Raw genomic sequence first — 12,292 nt, forward strand, 5'->3', positions numbered from 1 at the left:
AATAAAATGGTAAAAACGGGTGACCCCCGGATGGCAGAGGTCCATGTGGAAGGAGCGGAGGCGGTCAATCTGCGCGCTGGCGCAGGTACCGCGGGATAGGGCATCGGAAGGCTCGTTGAGCTTCCCAGGACGATACAAGATATCGTAGTTGTACGTGGACAACTCGATCCGCTACCGCAAGATCTTGTCGTTCTTGATCTTGCCCCTCTGTGCATTATCGAACATGAAAGCTACTGACCGTTGGTCTGTGAGAAGGGTAAACCTCCTGCCGGCCAGATAGTGCCTCCAATATCGCACAGCTTCGACTATGGCCTGTGCTTCCTTTTCCACCGAGGAATGGCGAATTTCGGAAGCGTGGAGGGTTCGTGAAAAGAAGGCCACGGGTCTGCCCGCTTGGTTCAGGGTGGCCGCCAGAGCTACGTCAGATGCGTCGCTCTCGACCTGGAATGGGAGGGACTCGTCGATAGCACGCATCGTGGCCTTTGCGATATCCGCTTTGATGCGGCTAAAGGCCTGGCGGGCCTCCATCGACAGGGGAAAGGAGGTGGACTGGATGAGGGGGCGGGCTTTGTCTGCGTAGTTGGGGACCCACTGGGCGTAATATGAGAAGAAGCCCAGGCAGCGTTTGAGGGATTTGTGGGAGTTGGGGAGAGGGAGTTCCATTAGGGGGCGCATGCGTTCGGGATCGGGGCCTATCACTCCGTTACGCACTACGTAGCCAAGGATGGCTAGACGGTCGGTACTAAACACGTACTTATCCTTATTGTATGTTAAATTAAGGAGTTTTGTGGTTCGGAGGAATTTTTGGAGGTTGATGTCGTGGTCCTGCTGGTCATGGCCGCAGATGGTGACGTTATCGAGATACGGGAAGGTGGCCCGTAAACCGTGCTTGTCGACCATTTGGTCCATCTCCCGTTGGAAGACCGAGATCCCATTTGTGACACCGAAGGGAACCCTGAGGAAGTGGTAGAGGCGCCCATCTGCCTCAAACGCGGTGTACTTTCGGTCACTCGCGCGGATGGGGAGCTGGTGGTAGGCGGACTTAAGGTCCACCGTGGAAAAGACTTTGTATTTCGCAATCTTGTTAACCAGGTCGGAAATATGGGGGAGAGGATACGCGTCAAGCTGCGTAAACCTGTTGATGGTCTGACTGTAATCAATGACCATCCGGTTTTTCTCCCGAATCAAAACTACCAGCACTTGGGCTCACCAGGGACTGTTGCTGGCTTCGATAACCCCTTCCTTAATGAGCCTCTGGACCTCGGACCGATGAAGGTCCGGTCCTGGGCACCGTATTGTCTGCTCCGAGTGGCGACAGTTTTACAATCTGGGGTGAGATTAGCAAACAAGGAACGGGGGTCCACTTTGAGGGACGCGAGGCTGCAGACAGTAAGGGGGGGAATAGGGCCGCCGAATTGGAAGGTCAGGCTTTGCAGGTTGCACTAGAAATCCAGGCGCAAGAGTGCCGGAGCGGATAGACGGCGGAGAATGAGGAGTTTGAAGTTTTTGAAAACCCTCCCCTGGACCGTGAGGTCCGCTGTGCAGTACCCGGTGATTTGGACGGAGTGCGAACCTGAGGCCAATTCAATTTTATGTTTAACTGGATGGGGAGCGCGCAGCACCTTACCGTGTTGGGGTGGACGAAACTTTCCGTGCTCCCGGAGTCCAGCAGGCATCTCATTTTGTGTCCATTGAGCTGGACCATTGTCGTAGTCTTGGCGAGCGTGCGCGGTCGCGACTGGTCGAGTTTGATGGACGCAAGTTGTGGTGAGAGTTCCAGATCCTCCTCAGCGGCAGAGTAATCGCTGGCAGGGCCTTCCGTGTTGGCCCAAGATGGCGGCGTCCAGGACCCGCACGTGGATTCGTGGTCCCAAGATGGCGGCGCCCAGGACCCGCACGTGGAGCCGGGGCCCCAAGATGGCGGCGCCCGTTGGAACCTCGTGGCGGCTGGGGTCAGTGTCAGCGGCATCTGCGGGCCGGTCGGGGCAGCCGGGAGCGAGGATCGGGATGCCCGTGGGGCCGTTGCGGGGGCCGGAGAGGTCGATGCGTGGCGCTGGGCCCGGGGGGGGGCGGTCCGCGGTCGCTGCGCGGAACAGCAGCGACCGACTTGGTCTGGCAGACCACCGCGTAGTGGCCCTTCTTCCCGCAGCTCTTACACAGAGCGGAGCGGGCCGGGCAGCGCGTGCGGGGGTGCTTGGAGAGACAACAAAAATAGCAGCGGGGCCCCGCTAGTTTGTCGGAGCGACACGCAGCGCAGGCTTGGGGGGGTCGGGGTCCGCGGAGGATGAGGGTGACATGTGCCATGAAGTCCAGGGGGTGGCCGGGGGCGTATGCGCGGGCGTTCAGGTCAGCAACCTCCAGGGAGGTTGCAGGAGTCCGTGCCCCAGCTAGGCTGAGGGTGTTCTTCTCCAGCAATCATTGGCGGATAGAAGGAGACTGCATGCCAGCAACGTAAGCGTCTCTAATTAAATGTTCCGCGTGCTCAGTCGCTGAAACTTGGAAACATGCGCACGTTCTCCCTAGAGCTGCGAGGGCCTGGTAAAACTCGTCGAGTGACTCACCAGGGAACTGTTGTCAAGTTGTCAGGAGATGCCGTGCGTATACTTCGTTGACCGGCCGGAGAAAGTGTCCTTTGAGAATCTCCATAATCGCATCATAATCGCTTTCGTCCTCAATCATAGAGTAGATCGCTGTGCCCACGCATCAGTGGAGGATGTGGAGTTTCTGCTCCTTGGTGGGCTTGCCGGCTGCAGTTGTCAGGTAACTATTAAAACACGCCTGCCAGTGTTTAAAGATCGCAGACGCATTTGCAGCATGTGGGCTGGTGCGGAGGCAGTCAGGCTTAATGCGTAGCTCCATTCCAAAATTCTAGCTGATTAAATTGATGTACCGTCAATTCGACTCAAGGCACAATTAGGATCCGAACTGTGGCTTTAATCAGCTAGTTGTTAGCCCGGTGGTCGACTACAGAGTAAGGCCGACTGCCGGGAACTCTGGGTACTTATACCCCACCTAGGAGGCGGGGCCTACTTGCCTCTCGACCAATTGGAGAGCAGTCACATGACTAGTGCCAACCAATCGGACAAGAGGCACATTACCAGCCAGAGCCAATGGGAAGGCAGTGCTCTGCACCAATGGCAGTGCTCATATCCATACCACCACAGGGGCTATTCAAAACAATAGTTTTATGTTTATGGAAATTGCATTGTATGGTTTGTCCAATGCTGGATCAGAGTTATTGAGATTATCCGATGGTTTGCACATATTATGACTTGAATCAAGAACCTGTTTCAGTTACAAAAGCTATCTTCATGAGGAATGGAATTCTGCCATCATACAGTTCAGTCAATTTTTATGAGTGGGAGAGCTTCTGACCTTTAAGATAGTGTTTAAAAACATATTTGTTTTATCCCTGCAGCTGTACAAATCTGCACAAAGCTCCTTCCACAAATCTGTATCTCGTCTTATTTGCTGTCTGCCCACGCATTGTTCCATGCCCTTAGTCATGCAAGAGAATGCTACTGGGGCACAACCTCCCACTCACCACCGAACCATTTTCCAGCAAGTATTTGAAATATAGATTTGCCCACATATTGTGACATATTTCAGATTATGATACAGCAGAATATAAAAGCCTTAAAATCTAATCCTTCAAATCATAAAACCATGCTGTGGACAGTTACAGAGGTACTACACTTTTTTCAAAATGCTCATCAAACAGCTATCAAAGTAACACAAAACTAAAATGATGGAATACTTTACGAAGAAGATAATAAAAGAAACTGATTGAACTGCTAATTACTATTTATATTTTAGCAGATGCCTCATAGAATCTAGTGACTGTATAAGAGTAAGTGTCGCTTGATAGGACTATTGATGACACCTTCCAAGACTTTACTAATGATCAAGAGTAGATTGATGACATGGTAATTAGCCAAGGAGATTTGTTTACATTTTTATGGATTGTACATACCAGGGCAGTTGTCCAAGTTGTCGCGTGGATGTAATGGAACGTGGCTTTTCCTAGAGCAAAGGTCTTCAGTACTAATGTCGGAATGTTGCCAGAGTCCATAGGCTTTGCAACATGCAGCTCCTTCAGTTGTTTCTTGATATCACATGAGAGAATCAGATTGGTTGAAGATTGGTGTCTGATGTCAGGAGGAGGCCGAGGTGGATCATCCACTTGACACTTCTAACTGAAGATGGTTGCAAGTGCCTCGTCATTTGCACTGATATGTTTGGCTCCCCCATCTTGAGGATGGGGTTATTTGTGGAACCTCCACCTCCTGTTAGTTCTTTGATTGTCCACGACTATTTATGACTGGATGTGGCAAGACTGCAGAGCTTGGATCTGATTAATTGATTGTGGAATCTCTTAGCTCTGTCTATTGCATGCAAGTAGTGCTGTACTGTAGCTTCACCAGTATGCAGTAGTCACTCCTACCAATACTGTCATGGGCATATATGTCTGTAACAGGTAGATTAGTGAGGACAAGGTAAAGTAGGTTTTTCCCTCTTGTTGATTCTCCCACCACTTGTTGCAGGCCACATCTTGCAGCTATGTCTTTCAGGACTCATCCAGCTCAGTCAATAGTGGTGCTATAATACATCCTTCATATTTGTGAGTTAGACATCCAGATGTTATATGTTCCATATTCTAGATGGCAACAGTCGCACACAAGACAGTATTTAATTTGTGTATCAGGTTTCCCCTTGCCATAATTTGAATGGATGTGGATTGAAGATGCCATGAGCTTCATGGGAGACTGAAACTTGAGACTTTGTGTCAAGTGTGTGGCTGGTAACCAGCAGAATATTTCCTTTCCATGTTTGACCTGATGCCATGAGACTTCATGAGGTATGGGATCAATGTTAAGGACTCCCTGAGCAACACCCCTAACTGTATACCACTGTGCTGCTACCTCTAGTGGTCTGTCCTGCCACTGGAAGAAGACATACCCCGGATGGTAATGGTGGTATCTGTGATACTGTCTTTAAGGTATGAATTAGTGAGTATGACCATGTCAAGCTATTGCTTGACTAGTCTGTGAGACAGTTTTCCCAGTTTTGACACAAAATCACGGGTTTTAGTAAGGAGGACTTTGGAGACCCCTGGTGGTGAGGATAAGTATAGGGTGGCCTCCCCCTGAACGTGGGCACCTTGGCACTGCCCAGTGTCCAGTGTGGAGGTGACAGTACCCATGGGTGGGGGGTGTGGGGGATCCACAAGCACACTTAGAGATTGGGGCACCTTTTCAAAAAGTCAGCCAGATCTCCGGCAAAAAAAAAATTCTAAGTGTGGACTAAACTGGTGAGAAACTCCCCAGGGCCCAAAACGTGACTGTGTCATTGAATAGCTGCTGGCAAGAAACTCCCTGAAAAACCCGACACAAATTAACTGAGATATTTTTCCGGGAGAATCAGGCCCTATATATTAAATTGATCTTCCTATGCATTTTTCCTCTTTTACAGTTGGAATTATTTTTTGTATGTTGTACCAATCTATATACGTATGGAGTTGTCAGGTCTGTGTGCAGAATAATACTTTTCACTGTACCTTGGCACATGTGTGTGTCAGATTGTATCAATAAACAATACATAATGAAAAATGCAAGTGGGAGTTGCATCTTTGCCAGAGGGAGTTCTCCCCAGGGTAACCCACACCATGAAAGTCAGTTTGCAGATGAGAAGTTATCAGGCTGGAAAAAGGAGAGAAGAAGCATTTGAACTGGTTCCTTCAGAGGGACAGATATAACCATAGAGGGATATTTTCAGTTGTAGATTCTATGATTCTGTGATCTTTCAGCCATTCACTGAAAGTTTGCATTTCTCTATTAAAGTTATCGCCTCTATACTATACATAAATTGATGTATATTTCAGCAATAATTGTACAACAGTGGCTGGTTTGAGAAATGAAATTATTGCATTGCTGTTGTAACAACACTGAAGTTGAAGTTATAGCACTTTAGTGTTCGTGCATTATAGTGTCAAACTATGCAGAAGGGAGTACTTGTTGCCAACACTGGATGCAAAAAGATGAAATGTCTTTATCATTTTCAAACACTATAATCACTTATTTTCTGCACACTATTCATTTCTTCACTTCACACTCAACCCAAAAGATTAAAATAGAAGTAACAACCCACTGCACGGAATTGAATATATTGAGCAAATTCAGTTTATTATGCCGACAATATAGTTACAATACAATACACCAAAATTTGCTTTCAGGCGTGAAAGGAATGCTGTCATGCCATGAATTCAGAACAATAAGTTTAAATTAACTGTGGACAATCCAATAAATATCTTGTAATTCATATCCCTTTGCCAAGAATGAGTGAGAAAATATGATTATTTGTATTTAATTCTTAAAAACGAAACATTTCGTTTCCAGAACTATGTTTGTGAAAACATTATTAAGCAGGTTTGCTCACTTAGAATCATAGAATCTCTACAGTGCAAAAGGAGGCCATTCAGCCCATCAAGTCTGCACCGACCCTTGGAAAGAGCCCCGACCTTATCCCAGTAACCCCACTAAAGACAAAATGATAAAGAAATCAAAAACAAGTAGGAAGAATAAAATGAATTAGTATAAACTGATATTTAAGGGTATTGGTAAAGATATAGCCAGGTAATTAAGTTACTGTAAATGGGTGCCTGGAGGGGTTTGGATGATATTAAGAATCAGTGCAACAATCCAGAAACTTTAGCAGAAAAGGATTGAAATAAACATGCATTCGAAAATAAATGTAGTCACTTGGAATCTCAACTGAGGCTTATTCCTGCAGATGTCGATTTAAGGCTGATAATATCAGTTAACGCTACCTGCCAATATTATAAAATTTATAATCGACCCCGTTTTCAGACTGAACTCGAGTTCTATGTGAAGCTCTGTGAACTTTGACAGAGTCATCCAGACTCAAAACATTAGCTCCCTTTTCTCTCTGCAGATGATCTGTCAGACCTGTTGATTGTCCAGTATTTTCAGTTTTTGTTCTCTGTGAACAGGATTGACCTGTTTGACCCTGAACTGTGCTTCAATTTCTACATGTGGTCTGTCACAAAACCACCTGTTTCCGCCTCCAAAACATTGCACTCCTACATCAAACAAGACAAAGTGGGGATGTTTGCGGATGACTACACAATGTTCAGCACCATTCACGATTCCTCAGATAATGAAGCAGTCCATGTCCAAATGCAGCAAGACCTAGACAATATCCAGGCTTGGGCTAACAAGTGGCAAGTTACAATCTTGCCACACAAGTACCAGGCAATGACCATCTCCTACAAGAGAGGATCTAACCATGGTCCTTTGACATTCAATGACATTACCATCGCTCAACCCCCCCCCCCCCCCCCCCCAAACAATCCACATCCTGGGGGTTATCATGAATCAGAAACTGAACTGGACTAGCCACATTAATACTATGGCTACCAGGGAAGGTCAAATCCTATGGCGAGTAACTCACCTCCTGACTCCCCAAAGTCTGTCCACTGTCTATAAGGCGCAAGTCAGGAGTGAAATGGAATACTCTCCACTTGTCTGGATGTGTGCAACTCCAACAACACTCAAGAAGCTCAACACTATCCAGGACAAAGCAGCCCGCTTGATTGCTCCTCCTTCCACAAACATTCAAACCCTCAACCACGGACGAACAGTGGCAGCCTTGTATACCATCTACAAGATGCATTGCAGTAACTCACCAAGGTTTCTTCAACAGCACCTTCCAAACCCACAACCACTACCATCTAGAAGGACATGAGCAGCGGATACCTGGGAACCCCGTCACCTGGAGGGTGAATGTCACCCCCTCCATGTCTCTCACCATCCTGACTTGGAAATATATCACCGTTCCTTCGCTGTTGCTGGGATAAAATCCTGGAACTCCCTAACAGCGCAGGTATACTTACACATGAAGAACTGCAGTGGTTCAAGAAGACAACTCCCCACCACCTTCTCAAATGCATCTAGGGATGGGCAATAAATGCTGGCCTAACCAACGACACCCTCATCCTGTAAATTAATTTTAAAAACCTCACCCTCATCACTGCTGAAACCCATGCTGGCTCTTCTAATCAACCCACATTTTTCCACATGACTTCCAATTCTATCCAAAATAATTATTTCTGGAAATTTACCCACCACTGATGTTAAATTGACTACTCTGTAATTGCTGGGTTTTTCCTTGCAACCTTTTGAACAAGGGCATGACATTTTCAATTCTGCAGTCCCCTGGCACTTCCCCTGGGTCTGGAGAAGACTGGAAGATTATGGCTAGCACCCCTCCCATTTCCATTTTCACTTCTTTCAATATCCTTGGATGCATTTTCACCCCGTCCTGGTGCCTTGTCAACTTTAAGGAGCGCCAATCTATTCAACGCCTTCTCCTTATCAATTTTGAACTCTTCTAGGGAGAGAATTTGCTTACTTGTCGCCATGGTCTGGGTAGCATCTACCTCCTTGGTAAAGATGGAAGTAAAGTATACATTTATTACCTCAGTCATGCCCCCAGCCTCTCTGTGTTTATTTCTTTTTCTCAGTCCTACTCCTCCTTTTACCACCCTTTTATTATTTATATGCCTGTAGAAGACAATGGGATTCCCCTTTTTGTTGACTGACTGTCTTTCCTCATAATTCCTCTCTGTTTCACTGAAGTGCTTTTTCACCTCCTCTCTGAACCTTCTGTATTTCTCTTGGTTCTCAACTGTATTTTCTACCTGACACGTCGTAAACACTCTTTTTATTCCTTATCTTATTTTCTATCTTTTGTTTCATCTAGGGGGCTCTGGATTTGTTTGCCCTATCTTTTCCTTTTAAGGGAATGTACCTTGACTGTGTCCGGACCATTTCTGTTTTGAAGGTAGTCCATTATACAGCTACATTTATTCCCGCTAACCTTTTGTTCCAGTCTAACCAACTCAGCTCTGTTCTTGCCCCATTGAAGTCAGATCCTAGTTAATAATTTGTACTCTGGATTGCCTATTTTCATTTTCTATCACCATTCTAATATAATGATCACTGTCTCCTAAATGTACCCCAATGAAATTTGATTTACTTGGCCCACCTCGTTTCCAAGAACCAGGTCCAACGGTGCATTGTTTCTTGTTGGACTGGACATTTTGCTGTAGAAAAATTTCCTGAGTACAATCTCGGAACTTTTGCCCTTCTCCACCCTTTACACTACCACTGTCGACATTTGGATAATTAAAGTTCCCCATTATAACTATTCTATAAAATTTCAATCTCACTGTAATTTCCCTGTAAATTTGTTCTTCTACATCTTTCTCACTAGTTGACTACACCATGCAATGTAAATTGCACCCTTCTTGTTCCTTAGCTCTAAACAAGTTGATTCTGTCCTTTAACCCTCTGGGACATCCTCTTTCTCGAGCACTGCAATGCTTTCTGTAAGCAATACCACCGCCCGTGCTCCTTTCCTGTTTTCTGAACACCTTGGGCACGATTCTCCGAAATGGAGAGAAAGAGCCGACGCCGGAGTGAAACCCGGAGTGTTTCACTCTGGCGTTCGAGGCCGCTCCTCGCCCCCTATTCTTCTCCCCCCCCCTATTCTAACCCCCCCCCCCCCCCCCCCCCCCACTAGGGGCTAGGAGCAGCAGCGCGTGAATCCCGAGCGCCCGGCCTTGACGCTTGTGTCAAAGCGGCGCGCCGGGAATGACGCGGCCGGCAGCGCCGAAATGATGTCAGCCGCGCATGCGCTGGTTGGCCGGCGCCAACCCACGCATGCGCTATTGCCCTCTTCCCCTCCGCTGCCCCGCAAGACATGGCGGGTTGATCTTGCGGGGCGGCGGAGGGAAAAGAGTGCGTCTCTTAGAGACGCTGGCCCGACGATCGGTATGCACCGATCGCGGGCCAGACATCTCATGAGCATGCCCATGGTGCTCGATCCTCCCTCCGCCCCCCACAGGCCCCACATTTATCAGTCGCGCGATGTTCACGCTGGCAGCGACCAGGTGTGGTTGACGCCGACGTGAACCGGTCGGGTTCGTCAGGCTGCTCGGCCCATCCGGGCCGGAGAATCACCGGTCGCCGTGAGAAACGGAAAGCGGCAATTCTCCGAGCGGCGTGTCGCAAAACGCGTGGGGAGCGGAGAATCGCGCCCCTTGTGCCTAGGAATGTCTATCACTCAATCCAGCCCTTCCTTGAGCCAGGTCTGCTATCACCACAACATATTTCTACAACGCAGTCCGCATCTGTAACTTGCCAATCTTATTTACGATATTCCGTACATTCATATACATGCACGGTAAACATCATTACTTTCTCCCTTACTCTGACTTCATCTATTAACTTATTATTCTCTGTCCCTCCCAGTATTTTGTGCATCCTGTTACCTCTCTAATATTTCTTGTTTTTTCCCACACCCCTACTGAGTTAGTTCAAAGCCCTCCCAACGGCACTAACAAAACACCCCGCAAGGAACTCAAACCCAGCTCTGTTCGGGTGCAACCCATCTGACTTATAGAGTTGCCATCTCCCCAGAGTAAGTCCCAGTATTACCGGCATCTAAAGCCACCTCCTGCTTCATCTTTCCAGAACCATCCTGGCACCCCACTGGCACTATCTGCACACTGCCCTGTCACTGCACTACCCAGGCACTGCTATAGCACTACAACAGTAGTGAATTGATGCCTGAGCCCCCACGGGAGGTCATCTTGCCAAGTGCACACCTTCAGAGACCAGTCGGGCTTCCTGCTGTTCTGCTGCTACATTGCCATGGATAAATTTTTTGCTTGTGGTCTGGAAGGGGGGGGTATGATTCCCACATACGGGCCAAATAAATACTTGTTAATACATTCAAATTATGTTCCTAAAATTCCTCCAATTTATAACGAGCCAGCATTGAGCCTGCACCAACCCTCTGAAATAGCACCCTATCTAGGCCCACGCTCCCACCCTATCCCCGTAACCCCACCTAACCTACATATCCTTGGACACTAAGGGACAATTTAGCATGGCCAATCCACCTAATCTGCACAACTTTGGACTGTGGGAGGAAACTGGAGTCACCCGGAGGAAACCCATGCAGACACTGGGAGAAAAGCTCTTGACGTTGAACGCTGGGAAACAGGTCCCGTCCCTGAAAGGGGGAGGGGACAATTGCATCATGTGTTTACACTGATGTAAAAGGCAACTTTGCATGTCTAGCGATATTTACCGTTCCCATCACCAAACCCACACGATGCAAGTGGGAGTGCAAAATCATGGCCAATGATTTTGCTTTCAGACAGGGTTATACCATTAACACTTGCCTCCAACTGTTACTCTGGACTAATGCTTTGTTTCTTTACTACAATCATTATAACTACCTTTGCCTTTTGCTCCATGTCGTCTTTGTTACTTAATTTCTCCTGCCCTTTTCCTGACCTTCCCTCTCCCCCTTCAACAGCATAAAATAAATCTACCTCCATTCAGTTCTGAGGAAGATGTATATTGGACTCAAAATGTTAACTTTCTCTCTCCATTGAAGCTTCCAGACCTACTGAATTTTTCAAGCACTTGCTGTTTGTATTTCACCAAACTTGCTTCTTTGCCAGTGGGCGTGATCTTTTGGCTGTTCATGCCAGTGGGATGTTCCAGTCGTGCCACCGACATACCCCGCCACAGGTTTCCCTAGGCCGTGGGTGGATTAAATGGGAAATCCTATTGACAGCAGTGGGACCAGAAGATCCCGTCGCCAACTAACGGCAGGCCACCCCTCTCTGCCGAGAAACGCACTGCTCGTGGGGAGACAAGAGAATCTTGCCAAGTATCTTTGAACGCCCCGCATACGTTCCCTCCCAATTCCTCCACCTTCTGTAAAACATTTTGAGACAATTGTTCTGTGAAAGACGATATCTGTACAAGTGAGAATTGATGTTGTAGAACATTATCATCATTGTGCATTTTCTAAAATTGCTTAGATTCCATTCCTGAACGAGGGAGTCCGAATTCATGGTGAGAAGGTAACCGAAGCATTGAGGCCTTTCCATGAGAGATTAGAAACCTGTTTCAAACAATTGAAAGAAAAAGTGGAGAAAACAATATGGAGTCAAAACATGTGTGAGTATTTTTTTTCAAACATTCTGTTGTGATACATACCATACATAAGGCTTTGACAAAGTCATCCAGACTCAAAACGCTGGCTCCCTTCTCTCTCCACAGATGCTGTCAGGCCTGCTGAGAGTGTCAAGAATTTTCTGTTTTGTGCTGTAGATAATGTACCCCACTGATACTTTTCTCTTTTTTGTCAGTTTTTTCATCTCATTAAGGCATTTGCTCCTTGCAGAGTA

At 47.2% G+C, this 12,292-nt stretch overlaps 1 protein-coding gene across 1 annotated transcript in view; it reads left to right on the forward strand.

Moving 5' to 3' along the window:
- dock1 (dedicator of cytokinesis 1) overlaps nucleotides 1–12,292 on the forward strand; it is a 763,650-nt gene that overhangs the window by 726,850 nt on the left and 24,508 nt on the right. Inside the window, 2 exon segments of the mRNA XM_038821673.1 lie at nucleotides 11,924–12,037; nucleotides 12,039–12,062. Coding sequence (XP_038677601.1) covers nucleotides 11,924–12,037; nucleotides 12,039–12,062 — 138 coding nt within the window.

The sequence above is a fragment of the Scyliorhinus canicula genome, chromosome 16, assembly GCF_902713615.1.
Source record: "Scyliorhinus canicula chromosome 16, sScyCan1.1, whole genome shotgun sequence".
NCBI lineage: Eukaryota > Metazoa > Chordata > Chondrichthyes > Carcharhiniformes > Scyliorhinidae > Scyliorhinus > Scyliorhinus canicula.